The 16,913-nt window shown below is 40.4% G+C and overlaps 1 protein-coding gene and 1 long non-coding RNA gene across 3 annotated transcripts; one reads left to right on the top strand and one right to left on the bottom strand.

Moving 5' to 3' along the window:
* Positions 1 to 373: 373 nt before the first annotated feature.
* Positions 374 to 1,847, bottom strand: LOC119658734. 2 transcript variants are annotated; one of them, XR_005250283.1, is made up of 4 exons: positions 1,636 to 1,847; positions 659 to 824; positions 573 to 602; positions 429 to 516 (listed from the first exon to the last, which is right to left on the bottom strand). It is a non-coding gene; the product is annotated as an uncharacterized LOC119658734 (long non-coding RNA). The 2 variants fall into 2 exon arrangements; XR_005250282.1 differs by having other exon boundaries at positions 374 to 602.
* A 1,978-nt stretch (positions 1,848 to 3,825) lies between these two features.
* On the top strand, positions 3,826 to 15,113 carry LOC119660151 (ubiquitin-associated protein 1). The gene is made up of 4 exons (XM_038068552.1): positions 3,826 to 3,972; positions 13,259 to 14,603; positions 14,663 to 14,829; positions 14,947 to 15,113. The coding sequence occupies exons 2-4, from the start codon at positions 13,283 to 13,285 to the stop codon at positions 15,070 to 15,072; spliced, it is 1,614 nt and encodes a 537-aa protein (XP_037924480.1). The 5' UTR covers positions 3,826 to 3,972; positions 13,259 to 13,282; the 3' UTR covers positions 15,073 to 15,113.
* Positions 15,114 to 16,913: the final 1,800 nt, after the last annotated feature.

Genomic DNA, 16,913 nt, shown 5'->3' with positions numbered 1-16,913 from the left:
GTGATATCTTGTCCAATTTATAACGTTTTTAAATTGGCCCAGATATCACTGTATAGCTTGGAAAATACAAACTTGTGCATGAAGTAATGTATTCCTTGTGTAATTCAAACTATTCCATGAAACAGCTATGCAAATACAAAATGTTATAAAAAGAAGTAAGTCTGTTTTTGCTTTCCGTTCGAAAAAATTCTATAAATCGTACTATTTAGCTTTATCCCAGCTGTGAGCTAGATTAAAAAAGGCTCCTTTAATGTTGTTTTCCTATTTTAATATCTATTTCATCAGTTTGTTTTATTATATTCGAAAGGGGAATTTTCAGAATTAATTTTGATCTACTGGATTGCATTCTGCTTGCAAGAGTGGTGTGGTATTTGGAGGTATGCATAGAACTTGAACTTGTTTATCTTGGAAACGTAGCTCCTCTTCTTTGGGGTATCCAGAGACATTTCCCAGAAGTAGTATAGCCTTTGCACTTAAGTTGTGGTCTTTTGAACAAATATTTCATATGTTCTACGACTGATGAAACGGTAGATAACTTTTTTTCCGTTATAGTTAAAAAACGAATCTCAAACCTTTTTTTAAAATTATCCAACCACCCATCGCTATTTCAAAAACCTTTTATTGTATAAACTACGTGAATAATGTGTTTTCCACTTACCAGTTTGGCGGCCTTCCCCTCTTCAAGTTTTCTTCAGTCAGTGCAGCATTTTAATACGGTTGACTTTAATAATGGTAGATAGGTGCAAGATTTGCCGTGGATTCTCCTTGGTCTAATTTATTTATTATTTCTTTTTTATCGCTCAAACTTAGTGTCACATGTTTCTCTTTTGTCGAAATTTTTATTGTGCAATTAAAGACAATATGGAATTAGAGATAAATAATAATGATTAGCACAAGGCAATGCAAGCAACATAGTGGATTAAGAAATAGGGAGGATGATGGGTGGAAGCACAATGTATCCGTTGCATTACCCAGAATTTTGGGTTTTTACATATCTTGGTGATCACTTGATTACGTCTCCCGTAGGCGTCGAATTACCTAACTCACCGGAATAATGAACTGCCAGATTATCAAGATTGCACTATAGTCCCATTTGGTACTCTGAGGTGGCGGCAAGAAATACGAGGCAGCAACCTTGTCGGACAGACCAAAACCAAGTGACCGAGGAGAACCTCTACGCGGTGGTACCGGAAAACGCTGTATTTACTTTAGCTATCAGACACATCTGTACGAAGACTCATCTGAGATGGTTTCGGTCAAGAAACTTTACCAGAAGTATACTGGTACCGTGGTAACCGGGATAGCCCTTTGAATTATTTACATGTCTCAGCGGAATTCCTGGTTCATGTGCCGGTTGACCCCTAGTGGAAGTTTATTGGGGGTTATAGTTACAACCAAACGGACAAGGAGACTTTCGGGTCTCAAAAGTGGAGTTGCGTTTTAACTCGGGTGCCATACTCCTTAGTTCGGTAGAGTTTGGGGATATCTTGCATCCAACAGAGTGAATGCTGAGCCATTTAATCATTATAGACTGGTACCATTCTTGCCGGTGACAGCGGGGCTCCGATTGTGGTCACAAAATCAATACGTGTTCTAAGAAGACCGTGGGGTTAAGTTAAGTCGACTGGTACTCACGTAAAACCACCAAGAACGTAACTGTAGTCACATTTACAAAAATACATGCATTGTAAAAAATTCACAAAGCCAGGATAAAAATTATACGTGAAATTTTAAAACATGCAGAGTGAACTAATTTGGTTCAAGGTAATCGTAGTTATAACTAGAAAACATATAACAGTACCATATTTCACAATATTACGAACAAAGGAATCAAAAAGTATAACCAAAAAATGGATACCAACAAATTGATAGGAGGAGGAGTGATGACGTCCATGTAATATAATTTAGATCAAAGTTTGCCATCAGGCATTATTCCAAGGTAGTTCATACTTCATTAGTTCATATATTCATTGCAGTTAAAAACTCACCATCCAAATAATATCGACTACTGGTGGTGCAGTTTTCGATTGAAAACGTAACTTAGAGCGTTTGTTTGCTTTTTTTTAAACTGGTTTTCGTGCATACCAAAAAACTCAAAAAAATCTCTAAAAATATGTATAATATTTCCAAACTCTAACTTCGCGGTTCATATGAGTTCAGTTTATATGACGATGACATCGTACACGTCTTACAGTGTGATAAATTCAAGTGAAATACACAATTTTTACCTTCTGTAACTTTGTTAATAATAGTTCTTTTTATTCAAACTTTGTATTATATTATTGTGTATTATATTATTATTTACAATGATGGTGGTTTCCGGGAAAATTGGAAAATAATGTAATATGCTATTACTAATTTAGTTTAGGCAGATATCGAAGTGGAATGTACTTTGAGGCCTGAACATCGTATGGATACACAGTTGTAATTTTTTCAGATTTTTTTTTTGGATAGGTTCTGAGAACGAGATCTGTAACACTTTTCGTGCACAAATTTTGAGCCCTCACTCCCCTATGTGTCACGCAGTGTCAAAAGTAAAATCAGATTCGAAAACTACTAATTGAGCCCTTTCATTTCATGTTCCACATGATTATATTCTGTGAAAAAAAAATTGTGTACCGCCTTTTCGCATGTATAACATTGGAGGGCCGAAGCAACGGTAACTTGATACACTGGATGCCGATTCGAAAGCCTCGTGTCTACATCCAGATCAGACATTTGACAGAGCAAAATGGTGCAACCGATAACGATGAGTCAACCCCGCTTGTGAACAGAACAAAGGCTAAAGAAAAGGAAGAATATCCTTTTCTTTCTCTCTTGATGGATAACCCCGATCACTGCTGACTTCATTTCAAGAATTGGGTATAATCTTCATTATAAACTTTCCCACTTTACAATTCCCATTTCGTTGATATCATTAATAGTGCCTCCAAAATGTCTAGCTTTATCCTACATCGCTTCTTCGACCTCAATACAGTCCTCCCTAACACTTTTCAACTTCCTCGTCAGGACCATCCGTGGATGTTGCGTTGTAGTCTGGTTTTCCTTCCGCAACTGCAACTGAAGCTATACAGTGCAAATTTACCCGATCTCCCTTATTCAAAGGGAACTTTCCTCAATATGGGCTTCACACACTCAATCTGCCTTCCCTGCAACAATGCCGAATTTTCTTTAATATGTATACTATTTTCAAATTCTGTTATTGCTTGATAGACTGCTCTTCCAGCTCAGATGTTATATTCCGCATTAGCTCCCCGTAGTACACGTATTTTGAAGTCGTCTTCACTTAGCTCGAAACTACTTTCACTCTCCGATTTCGAGATTATGCCCGTCTTCCAGCACCTTAAAGTCTTTGGATCGCTCTCCTTCCTTAGTTTTAAGAGTAAATTAATCTACTTACTTGCTCCTTCTTCTCAGAACAATATCCATTTATAAATCTATCTATCTATATATTCTATGTATTTTTCAATTAGTAAATAAATAAGAAATAAGTCGCTATTGAGTCATATAAGTTCTTTGCAGTCGAGCAAATTTGAACAATTATTCGAATGCCAAGGCGTTTCTTTAGTAAAGACTAACCCAATTCTATTCAATTTCTATTTAAATTCACTTTCGAGTCTTTTTAGTACATTTTTTCCACTTGCTTAGTCGATTTTGCAGAATGGCTTGCCAATGCTCACCCTTTCTTTTTAAAAATCTGTCTCCCGCCTCTCGACAACTATTATCCAAAACAAGCTTTCTAAATCTACTCACCGCCAGTGTTTAACCGGTTCTAAATTTTTCTTTCTTACATTGGCGCTTCTTACGAATCTGTCACTCATAAATGTCATATATAAAGACGTCAACTTGACAGGACAATAGCAGGAGCAGTGGAAAAAATCGTTTCAGTGATTTATAAATTTCTCCGGGAAAATAAAAAGCTTTAACAATTTGGCGTAAAACTGGTGTAATGACTCAAGTGAAAGAAACAAGGTAAATTCCGCCTAACGCTTTGTATCAGGTTAAAATTGCTCATTTTTTCGTCTTGCAAAAAAATGTTTCGTCACGAACTAATTGAATTTAAGACGAATTTCCTAGAACATTATAGTACGAATTGAAATCCCCTGATATTCTGTCTAATCAGCAAGGTGCGGAATTTATCCAAATCACATTTGCATTGTCCAAAGTTACCAACAAGCTTATCCGCTATGAGTAATTATTGAACGTATCAGAATGTAAACAATTGATTAAAAAACTACTTTGTATGCTCTCGCCTAGAAAGTACTTGAAAATTCGGAGATAATGTCACTGGGACGGCCAAGAGGTCAGGTAATCAATGAGACAGTGATTCATAGCTTTTTTTTTGTTTTGTTTTCGTTGCACTGGAATCAACAAAAGTCGGTCTCGTGACTGTTGACGTTAGCAGCCCTGAGACGTACTCCAATAAAAGTGCTCCCAAATGGGCAAGAAAATTAGCCCACAATGTAACAACCAATGAAACCACCTTGACATACCTTATCTGAAAAAAAAACTGTATTTTTTCATTACACTCGAAACACCAGAGGCTGAAATTAATCGCCTGACCTGTCTGCCCGCTGCATTCAAGTGTTGTGAATCATTTCCAATTAGTAGTGCTGATAGGAAAGTAGAAAGTTTTTATTGACGCAACTTTATTTAGCTGGCGGTCATGCCAATTCGAGCACCTTGCTTTTTGGTTGCAAGGTCCTTTAACGTAATTTTCCTATTGCAATTCATTTTGCGTTGAGTCATTACAGAATGCAATCTGCCCAACCTCAACTGCGGAGGTGACGGTTATTTTACGGACTGAACTTGACCTTCCTTGTCTCAAGCCTTCATCCCATTCGGTAGCGGAATTGACTCGTCTTGACCAGGTTTGCTACCTCTCTCGTTTGCAAGGTTGGTCCAGGTAGAGTCGGGTGGATTGTCAATGCAGTTTGGTCGGCTGTTTTCCATTGCGATCATTCCGACTCTATCTAGAAAGCTATCAACAGCATTGATGACTTAATCATATCATGGGAGACGATGGGTACGACGTCATTTCGGTCACAAAAGTCCTCATTTCGAACGTGGTTTTCACTGATCCTTCATCTACATAGTAAAGAGATGGCATTCATTGTCTTCGAGAAAGAGGGAACAGGGCGGACGACACTGCAAAGGCTTTCAATTACAGAACGGAACTTAATTTAGGTTACGTACGCTATTCAGCATTGGCGAGATCTCGAACCCCAGTAATTGAAGACGCTCTACAGTGGCGTTGTCACTTCCACTGAAGTCGCTGGCTTTCCATTAGTGGATGCGATGCTACCCGCTGCAATAAATTTGATATCTGATATGTCCTCGGTAGTCCTCGCTTCCTCATTGCAGGGTGGGCACGTATCATCTTGAAGGATTCCCATTCTGAACATATGTCGTGCTAGTGAATGATGGCCAGTTTCGCAAGTGTTCGTGCTTTTCGACGGGATAAACTTTGCAATACGTTCGTTTGATTCTGACAGGAAAAAATCAATTAATCAATTATTATAAATCAAACAAATTAATTTTAATTAAATTGGTGACCCCGGACGACAAAGCAAATCCAACGGTATAGATTCCAGATACTAGAAATCTGGTCCTCAATCCTTCAGAAGGGACTACAGTTCCAGAAATTAATGTGATTCCAATCGTTGCTGAAACTACATCGAACCAAAAAACAGCATCTAGTCAAGAACCAATAAAGGGTGAAGCTTCTTCTTCATCGGCTCCGGCACCAGAAACCGAAAGTACAAGAACTGTGACCAGATTACGACCAATGAATAAATTCCGTTCACAAGATCGACCGAGGTTCAGTGTGAAAGACTGCAGGCAAAGAATTAAGACTCATTCAACTACGACTACAAAAACTACTGAATCACCTTCGGTTTTATCTTCGACGCCAAGTCAAAGATCAAGGCTCAGGTTCTCAACCAGAAACCAACGATAACGGAAATGGGAGATTACAAAACTACGACGACACCAATTCCTCTTCCCCCAGTTTCACCTGCATCAACAGAGTCGATATCGTCCACGTGACCAGCAAAACCTTTCCCATCCAGAACCAGATCTAAGGGTAAAAATCGCAAGAGAAGGCCCACTAGACCCACTACATCTAAGAAACCTGAGCAATACCTAGAAAACCAAGAAGCTAGTCAAGCTCTTGAGCAGGAGACAGTACGTGAAAGACTAGCAGGACTAGTTCCAACCACAGACGCTTTTCTTCGGAAATTGGAAAAAAATATCCGCAACATTCAACAATTCGGTCAAAGCAGCCGTCCCATCATTTCTCAGCCTGTACAATAAATTCGAATTCTCCAACTTACCAACCAATACGATTTGAAGGTAGCACCCCTAGTTTCCTCGGAACAATATGTGTGAAAATTTCACCAAATCAGAGTTATGAATTGACATTTAATAGGACGCCACATGGAAAGGAGTTTATATCTGCAAAATCAAGACCCTTGCCCTCAAGTGCGCCTGCTCCTTCGACGCCCAGTCCAGCGAGCTCCACTACTTCAGAGTTCAAAGTTCAGGCTCTACCACCAATCACAGCTAAAGTGCTTACACTATTCTTCCAGCAGATTCCAAAGTCCAGTGCAAATTCAAGAAAAATCCGAAGTTATATTATATAAAAAGAAACAGCGCTTCCATGAATTCAGTTCCCCCCTGTTCAGGAACGAGCTCAGGATCAACAACACAGGTTCCGAATTCCCAGAACCTGCAGCCTCAAAAACTCGACAAAAAGGACAATAAACAGCAGTAGCGGTGCTCCGCATCAACAGCCGATTTACCTTCCTTAGCCAGTCATTTCTCAACGGAACCATCACATTACAACGTCGCCCCAGCAGATAATAAATTTACATTATTAAATAGGTTAAGTTATTAAGTCCGGCAGCATGGTTCCTCCAACTCGACACCCAATTCACTTTGGCCGGCGTTACAGCGGATGCCATTTGATCTCATTACGCGTTGATCGGGCTGGAGGAAGAGGCAGTAGGGCTTGTCTCCGATGTCCTCGAGGACTGCTCTTATAGGCAATTAAAATAGCGGGTCGTAAGTAGGAAGAATCTCATCCTGCTCACCCAGCGTTCTTTCCATTGTTTTTGAAGACGTTGCCGACGCACGTATTCGCGCATTTCTTCAAAAATACCGCAACATCATTACCGTAAACTCTCTTAGCCCATTAAGCATGATGTTCAGCAGCACATCAACACTCAGAAGCTCGCAGTTGCGCGGAAAGAGTTCGATGAACTTCTTAAGCAGGGAATTTTAGACCTTCAGACAGTTGTTGGTCTTCGCCACTTCACATGGTTCCTAAATCATCGTGGCGATTACAGACGTCTAAATGCTCAAACGATTCCAGACCCGATACCCCACCCCACTTGTTCACGATTTTACGCACCCTATCGCAAACTGCCGTATCTTCTCGTCCTTGGACCTAGTCAAGGCATACCATCAGATCCCTGTAGTTCTCGAAGACATTCCGAAAACGGCAATATGCACACCTTTCGGCCTCTCCGAGTTCACTCGGATAACTTTTGGACTGTGCGAAGCAGCGCAAACATTTTAAAGCTTCATCCACTCTGTGTTAATAAACCTCTGTTTGGTATATTTGGGTCGCGTCTTCTTCTAAGTCCGATCACCTCGAGTGCATTTTCAACGTTTCCCTGAGACCGGTCTAGTACTCAACGTTGAAAAATGCAAATTTCTACATTCGGAGGTGAGATTCCCCGGCCACCTGATAATCCCTGAAGGCATCCAACCGGACCCAGTCAAGGTGCGATTGATTTCAAGCTTCCCGCTTCCGAAAACTGTTAAGGAACTAAGAAAGTTCTTGGGCATGTTAAGCTATTATTTCGTTTCTTGCCCAAGGCCGCCCACCATCATTCGGTCCTTAACGCCTTCTTGTCTGGGTCGAAAACCAAAGACTCCCGTCTGATTGTGTGGCTCCCAGAGGCTGCCCAGGCATTTAAGACTACCAAGCAACAGCTGGCGGATACTGCACTTCTGACATTCCCTCAACAAGATGCACCCCTAGCCTTATTCGTCGTTGCCTCAGACATTGCCGAAGGTGTTGCTCTTTACCAAAAAGTGAATCAAATTTGGCAGCCGTTGAGCTTCTTCTCCAAGCAACTCAATTCCGCGCAACGGAACTACAACCCCTATGATCGTGAGTTACTCGCCGCGTACCTTGCAACTAAATACTTTCGGTATACCCTTGAAGACAGGCCGTTCACATTGTTCACGGACCATAAGCCACTCACTTTCGCTGTGAAACGAAAGCCCGACAAAGCGTCCCCTCGCCAACTTCGGCACTTGAGCTTTATCAGCCAGTTCACTTCCGACATTCAACACCTATCTGGAAAAGACAACGTGGTTGCTGAATCTATGCCACGTGTTGCAAAGGTCAACATCCCCGTAATCGTCGATTTTCCGGCAATCGCCGAGACGCAGAAGAACGACGCAGTTCTTCAGAGCTTGAGGACCAACTCGAAATACACATTTAAGGAGTTTCCTATCTTCGGCTCAATATCCAGTATATACTGCGAGACCCCTTGTGTGGGCCACATATTCCGGCCGATTTCCGGAAGGAAGTACTTCACGCCGTTCACGATCTGGCGCACCCAAACATTCAGACAACGAATCGATTAGTCACCGCAAAGTACCGACCATGAATATGGAAATTACTCGGCCAGACCGTGCATCGCATGCCAGAAGTGCAAAACTACAGAGCATGTAAGGAAAGAGGTAGGAGTGTTCCCTCGGTCCACCAAGCGTTTCCAAACAATCCATCTCGACATCATTGGCCCTTTGCGAGACTCACACGGTTTTAGGCACTGCCTCACAATAATCGATAGGTTCACGTAGTGGCCTGAGGCAATACCGCTGAAAGACATTACTGAACAAACTTGTGCAGAGGTTTTCTGTCGAGAATGAATTCCACGCTTGGTTGTGCCGGCAAATATAATCACCCCAGTGAATGAAGTTTGAGTTCTCCCTTTTCTCAGAGTTAGGCAAACTTTTCGACTTTAAATGCTACCGGACAACCGCTTACCATCTGCCGAGTGGCGAGTGGTGAGTGTCTCTCTCATTTTATTTTCAGGTTTTTGGATTTTAGGCAGACATCTCATCCTTGGAAGAGTTGAATTGGACATTTGCACTGTTGATAGGTTTCCAATGATACCATCGCATTCTCTGATCGTTTCTTCCACCCGCTTTATCGAATCTGGTAGGAGGGCTTTCCTCAGTTCGTAAAAGTTTCTGTTATTCAACTTGCCCATGACTGCTTCGTCGTATACCACTTCGTTCAGGATCACAATCGCATTGGCTTGTTTGCGTTCATTTATTATTCCTTATTTTGGTATTTTTGTCCTTTGCATCGTCTAGTACAATTTTGGCTAGATCTTTTCTCACGGTTTCCTTTTCGTCTGTTTTGCGGTATTGGATGGCCGCTTCGATACCCACAATTATGGAAGTCTCCCTTCCTTTAAAGCATAGTTCATCCCCTTGTGGAGGGGTGCTACTTCCTCCTCTGAGAAATTTTCTTTGGACTTGTTTATTACAAAGTTGTTTATGTTCCCGACTTTGTTGTTTTCCCTCTCAGTATTGTCTATGTTATGTTTTTTTTTCTTCCTGAGAGTTCAACAAAAAAATTCTAGAGATCATTTTTCTTGTGACGCGTTAGGAAAACATAACTGTGTGTTGGTCGTTGGATGATATATATACTGTATGACAGTCCCCATTACGAGAACCAAAGGAATTGACGAAAGGGTGCTTTCTTTTTGAACACACACACAAGAACAATTTTCATATACTTGCTACCCTTTGCAATTTGCTCTTCGAATCTATAACTAATTGCATAGAATATATCGCTGAGATATTATCCCAGTTTTGATAAAGCTGGTTTAATTGATGATGATTTCAATAAAATTTCGCGAATGCGGTCTAAAATCTTTACGGAGTGATGAAAAAGCCAAATCGGACGATAGTTTAAATATTACGTTAGACTGCACTTTCTTACCAATCAATACTACCAGCTCTTTGCTTTCGGAAGTTCAACTGAAATGTCGCCCTGTTCTCTTCCGGCTGGTATGATCACCTCTACAACATCGTTGGCGCTGATAGGTGGAATTACTCCCAACGTCCTCAGTACTTGTCTGTTCATTGTCCCAATGCCGAGGTGCGAAAGATCCTGCATTGAACGCAATATTTCCATATAGATAACGGCCGGAATAGATGGTCCGTTTTCGGAAAACTTGCAACAGATATAGGAAGGTGAGTCAAAAATAGGGAACTCATTGATTGTGTATTTGGTCTTCTCGATCGAGTATTTGAAGTCCGGCTGCAGCGCCTGGAATGAGAGTGGTCTTTACCGGGCAAATGTGCAATCGCCGAAGTAAACTGGCTTATGAAGGTTAAGTGCCGAAGTTGGCGATTAGACACTTTGTCGGGAAGCCTTGGATGAGAGAAGTGGTGTACCGGTCCGGGATCCTCTAAGCATTCACAACCTTCCAGTCTCCGCTATTCTCCATTAGATTTAGGGATCAGAAGGAGTGTAGTTCTGGCAAATTAAAATTTTCCCTAACGATCTATGATTTATGTCCACGAGTGTATAGTGATATAGAAAGTCCCGCCCAATATGGGAATATTAACGCCCGGTAAAGTGAAGCAGCAAGAAAAAATCCTACGCAAGCCAAGACTCACGTCTACTTGCCTGTACTCGTAAGTGTTTATAAGCGTGGAGTTTTTTGCTGTTAATTTTAACTATTGTGGAATCAAATTGTTGGAGCTGGTGAGAGGAGGACTCGAGACCTCTGTCCACTAGAAAATTTCGCCTACTAAGGGTGTCGTTAATTCGGGTAGATGTCACCACGTCCCCCAGTGACCATAGTTTTGATTGACCATTTCGCGAGATGTCAAACGCATTCTAGTCCGCCCTCGCGAACGCATAACATTCATCAACGCCATATCTGTTAGTATATGATTCAGTGTCTCACTTTCCGACAGACTCTTTATTAATTGCTCCTTCAGACGAGCATAGAAGCCTCCACTCCGTCGATGAGCGCAACGGACTTCTAGTTCAGGCCCACGAGTGCGTTGTTAAATTTGGTAGCATCCGCAGTGACCCCCGCCAAAGCAAACTGCGGCTCCATTTGAAGGACTTAAGACTCTGGGTTTCGCCGCCAGAAGGTGACATTCTTATTTCTACACCAATGACGGGTGCAGAAGGCCCTACATCATCTTTTATATCGCTACAGATTTTTTTTCAACCAAACCAAAACAACTTAAACTACGAATGAAGCCCTGTAGCAAAACGAAATCACCCCTAACTATTCTCCCTATCTTTCATAATATGAGTAAAATTGAATTGAACGAAGGTCATATCTCTTCGTGTAATTTTCTTCAAAATTTATGAGTTAGAGTTCATATGGGTTCAGCCAATAAAGTTTAAGGAGAAACAGACCGTTCCGATGACTTAAAACAAATTCAAAGGAACACGCTCGTTTTCGAACAAACAGAAAACTAAACAAAAGTGCAATGAACGTTTCCAACAATAAAGTAAACACGAAACAATCAAAAATAATATAATCAATGTGTTATTCGCGGTGTTACTAACGAAACGGTTTAAGGAAATTAAAACGTAACACCGTCTCTGTCGCTAGTAGTGATTATTTTATTAAGCAAATATCGATATTTCGGGAACGACAACGATAGATTCAGGTGCTAAGCGGGTAATTGGGAAGCACATTTCTCCGAATGGTCGAAAAACATTTAGACTTCCAGTAGTAAGCGAGTAGGTGGGTAAAACCCTACGTAGCTATTACTAAATGAATACATGCTCACCAACTTGGTGAATATTCTATAATAATAATCGTTGGCGCAACAATCCATATTGGATCAGGGCCTTGAAGTGTATTAGAGCATTTCATTCAAGACCGTAACGGTACACTACAGAACACTGTAGGAGGCAATGTGGTCAGCATTACGCTCGTCCGAGATTATTACCCTGATTTGACTCAGGTACTCAGGTACTTTACAGCTGAGTCGACTGGTATCCGACGTCAAATCACGATACAAATCCCATTGCCACCAGTGAGATTTGAACCGCGACCTTCCGTACGACAGCCGTGTGCTCTAACCACTGAGCTATCCGGACACGGGGTAGAAAAAAAAATTCGCTCAAAATATTCTCTGCATGTCGCAAAAGATAACTAAAAAGAGTGACAGTTATTGTCGGTTACAATCTTCCGCTATTGAATAAGGTGTAGAAATAATCTTATAAATGATGAGAGTCTCCAAACTGTTCGCTTTCTCCGACTCAGAGTAACGATGTCGGTTGGTTCGGCGGAGTCCGTCAAGGCCGTATTTTGTCACCGATGCTGCTTCTTATAATAATAATAATCGTTGGCCCAATAAGAGAGAGAGCACTTCATTCAATACCGTAACGATACACTAGAGGCACTGTAGAAATTAATGTGGTCAGCATTGCTCTCACCCGTGATTATTACCTTGATTTGATTCAGGTATGCATTCACAGCTGAGTTGACTAGTAACTGACATCCAGTCGTGATACAAATCGCTCTGCCACCAGTGTGATTCGGACCGCGGCTGTCTACTACGAGAGCCTAGCGTTCTAACCACTGAGTCATCTAATTTCCTTTTATAGAACACTTTTATCGACAATCTCTCCTTTCCGATTATGTTCATGACATCTGCATGAAAAAGGAGCTAGCAAGAGTTAGAAACTATTACTAGCATAACCAAAGTTCTCAGTTTGTCAGGACACTGAGTTTCTTCTGTATGTAGTGATATTTGTAACTAAGTTTCAACCGACAGTTCACCACACAATGCAATATACCTGATTAACTATGCTAAATCTGCCTGCGGTAGTCACCATTGCTATTATCAAATATAACCTGAAAATTAACCGATCTTTACTGTTCGGCACCCAAGATCTGTCTGTGCTGTTTCTTAGTAGGCGCTGTTACTTCAAAATCATAATTACCTGTCTAAAAGGTATCATTGGCTTACTTTCGCTTCAATGGACGTGTTAATTAAAACACGGAAGTGGAAGTAGTTGAGTTACAATAGTTCTTTAAGGACGCGGTGCGACTTTCCCTTAACAGAATAATATAATACATATTAAGAAATTGTGACTTGAATTCTATTTATGAAGTCGAAATAAGGTTAACACTTTCCAGAAAAATGAAAACCATATTCATACCCTCCTCTTTTAATTTTTCAGACAAGGCACACCCGTCAAAAGATAATGTCACAGAGTCCTCCAAATTACATGGAAAATGTTCCAGTAAAAATCTCTGAACGTTACAAACCGCCACCAAAAGTATCCCTACCGCAAAGTGTTTGCCAGCGACTTAATGCCGACGACATTCCATGCCTTAACCAACTAACCTATGATTTTAGTCTCGAAAAGAATGTTTTACGACGAATTGATGAATGGAAAAAAGTACGTGAAGCGGAGCGTGATGCACGGCGGGAACGTATACGAAAGCGAGAGAATGAACGATTAAGGATTGAAGAGGAACAGAAGAAACTCTTAACAGCAGTCAGTTACCCTAGCACTGAAGACCTTTCATCGGAAGATGATTCGGCAAGTGATGAGGGGGCGACCGCAATACAAGAAACAGAAACAAAAAGTATCGAATCCACGCCCATCCAAGTGCAATATAATCCTCCGCAGCAACGCTTCGATACAATTCTTACACCGACTATAGTGCCTGATTCCTACAATCAAGGTGGCTACAATAATCAGATGGCTAAACAGAATTTTAGTAAGATAAATTATTCGGATTTCGAGAACGACACGTCGTCACCATTCGATAATGTTGAATTGAAAACAATAAACGATTTAGATATTCTAGCTCAGGTTTTAAATGTTACTCAACTGCATTCCAATACATCTTCATCAAGTCCATGTAATCAGAATCATGATCATTCGCTATCACCACCTGTTCCAGAAGAACAACGGGGGGAATCACTTCCCAACAATGCTAATACCAACCAGCAGAATTTAGAGCCTTACCCACAAACTGCTGAGAATGGCGAAAACTGTAATACGGCTGCTAAAAATAAAGAAGCTTTAAGTGAGCAATCGGAACGTGGGATCTACATCACGTCTCCGCCACTTTGTTTACAAAACGCAAACCATTTCTACCCGACATACAATAATTCGCAAGGAATGCAGAACTCCATCAACATGAATGGAGTAACAAAGCCGTCTGATTTCTATTACTATCCGCAACCTTTACCCAATCCCATTAACTATGATAATTACATGTACAGTAATGTAAACTATCCTCTTAATGTAATTCAACCCAATCAAAACTCAAATTCTGTGATGGAGGCTACAACAAAAACGACGACACTAGCCACGGTAGCCACTACTAAAAATGTCGTCACTTTTCGTGATATTGAGGATTCATTAACGGAATATGAAGGAGCAACGTCGTCTTCCGTTAAGAACAAATCCAAAAGCGTTCCTGATATTTTACGTGAGTTAAACGAAGAGATACGGGATTCAGAGAATCGTCGGATTAGGAATAATAGTCAAACTATTGAAAATTATGATGGTAAGCTGTGAATATCCTTGGAGGAGGTGATTATGACTGATGTAATTTTCACTCAATAGGTAAAATGAACGATTCAATTGTCACGACTAAATCCAAGCCCATAGACGAAACATTCATGAAACTCTCGCCTTCCTCCCAGTCGCTTGCAAAAAATATCAGTTCAATGGGATTTCCCTTGGAGCTGGTTTCTCGTATAGCTGAACGTTTCGGGAATGACGATAAAAAGGTACATAATTCTTCCGTTGTTTTAGAAGCAATGAACAATTAATTTTTGCTGCAAAGTGAACTCTGTAGCTCTTTTTTTCAAAACGAAGTTTAACGGTTTTTCATGCATTTCTTTCAGATTGTCGAACATCTCATCCCGCTCAGTGAGCTTTTAGACTTAGGCTTTGACGAGTCCAGAATATCGGACGCACTTCTACGATTCGATAACAATAAAGAAAAGGCTTTGGACTTTTTGATTTCATAGTGTTTAACCAATAAAAGTAAATATATATTTAATAAAACAAATGGCGTAGTGAACATTTATAAATACTGGAATGAACGGAAGAAGCTGAGCTTTTCATTTTTTACTAAAATAAATTATATTATTTCAAAAAAGAGTTCATTGAATATTTTGAGGGAGTTCTATTAGGATGACGGTTGTACTGGTTATTATATATTCTAGGCTAGGGACTAAAGATTTTGAGTCTGCTGTGGTTCTCTAAAAGACAATCAGAAGAAATTAAAAATTTGTCGATAACCGACATCATCACTTAAGTGACAATACTGCAGTCAGTCTGGGTTCTCAATTTCAATTATAATGGAAATCTAATATAAATGCAATAAGCATAATAAGATTTTGAAAGAGACGTCCGTCCTTGCGGATATAATTAGGAAGTTGTCTTTTCTTAGTGTCTTTGGAGATTTTCTTCTCTATTCATCCTTATTAATTATCCTTTGAATTTTTAAAAGGTCGTAACTTTCAGAGAAGCTTAACTAAATATAATTACCTTCTAATTGGCTGTACTACTGTACACTAGTTGTAATAAGCGGCAAAAAGGAACAGAAATTTATTCACTATGAAAACCGAATTCATGCCTTGAATACGAATAGATGTTCTTGGGAAAATAATAATAATCATCGTTGGTGCGATAACTCAATTGGATCAAGACCTTGAACTGTGTTACAATACTTCATTCAAGACCGTAACGGTACACTACAGGTCTACGGAACAGTGTAGGAGAGAATATAATCTTGCGCTTACCGGTGATTATTATTACATTTGTCAGTGGGCGGCCGGATGCCAAACTTTGGCTGGTCCCACCATTGTAGATTTACACCCTTGGCGAGCCTCTATTTTCAGCGATGTCTGAGCACCCTGATACGCTCATTCCCTCTCTTAGCCAAGTTTCAAAACAAATCTGAAGACCATATGATCAGCAGGTATCAGAGTTATCAAATGCTTACCAAGAAATTTACATATGCGTCGTTAACTGCGTTCCGTTTCATCTCCAAATGGATAGGGGATAGATTGTCTGGAAGTCCGCGATCGGGATTGTACTAATTGTTCCAATAATACCTAAACAACCGAGCCTTTTCAATCTTGGTCACCAGGGAATTCATGCATATATTAAAATGGGCCTTGTTATAGAGATGTGTGCATTCAATGAATTTATAGGGGTGAAACGCTCCAGGTCTTATTTATCACAATCATAGAGTAATCTGCAGGGTTTCTGATATTGTTCCTGATATGATGGTTCCACGTTAGCTTGAAGTCAAGAACTGCTCCTAAGTACTTCACTATTTGAACCTGTTGGATTCTCGCCCCTGATAAGATGGGTAGCATGTAGTTGCCTTACTTGAAATTTATAGTGAACATAACTAGGCCAGTCTTTCTAGCGTCCACCGTGAGTCCGCAACGGAAGTCACCAGCTGCAGATTTGCATTCTAGCGATTACTGTGTCTACAAACGTTCCGATAATTATTAGAGCTATACTTGCACAAAGCCCTTTATGTCCTCCAGGGATCATAGCAAAATGTCCATTACCAGGAACTATAATATAAGAGAAAAACCCCTCCACGTGAGCAGCCCGTAAGAGTGATATGTAGATTGTTCTCCATTTTTTATCGGGAGCTCATGGCGCGATGTCTCCGTAGATTTCTCTTTCAGGTAGGCATATTGTTTACAGTGAAGTGATCATCTACAAATGTATGTATCCCTTATGAACCGATCTACTAGTCTTTCCAATCCTTTTAGTAGAAACGAAGTTAGATTGATATGTTGGAAACTTTTTTATGAAATTCACAGGTTTGGGAATAAATATCACC

This window comes from Hermetia illucens, chromosome 6 (genome assembly GCF_905115235.1).
Source record: "Hermetia illucens chromosome 6, iHerIll2.2.curated.20191125, whole genome shotgun sequence".
Lineage (NCBI taxonomy): Eukaryota > Metazoa > Arthropoda > Insecta > Diptera > Stratiomyidae > Hermetia > Hermetia illucens.
The sequence above is the reverse complement of the archived record's forward strand: the minus strand, read 5'-3'. Positions and strand labels throughout refer to the sequence as shown.

Bases quoted from the DNA above. Each gene is read 5' to 3' on its own strand.
- LOC119660151 (XM_038068552.1), top strand. From the start codon at position 13,283: ATGTCACAGAGTCCTCCAAATTACATGGAAAATGTTCCAGTAAAAATC. The intron at 14,604-14,662 runs GTAAGCTGTGAA...TTCACTCAATAG, and splicing joins AACTATTGAAAATTATGATG to GTAAAATGAACGATTCAATT. The intron at 14,830-14,946 runs GTACATAATTCT...CATTTCTTTCAG, and splicing joins TCGGGAATGACGATAAAAAG to ATTGTCGAACATCTCATCCC.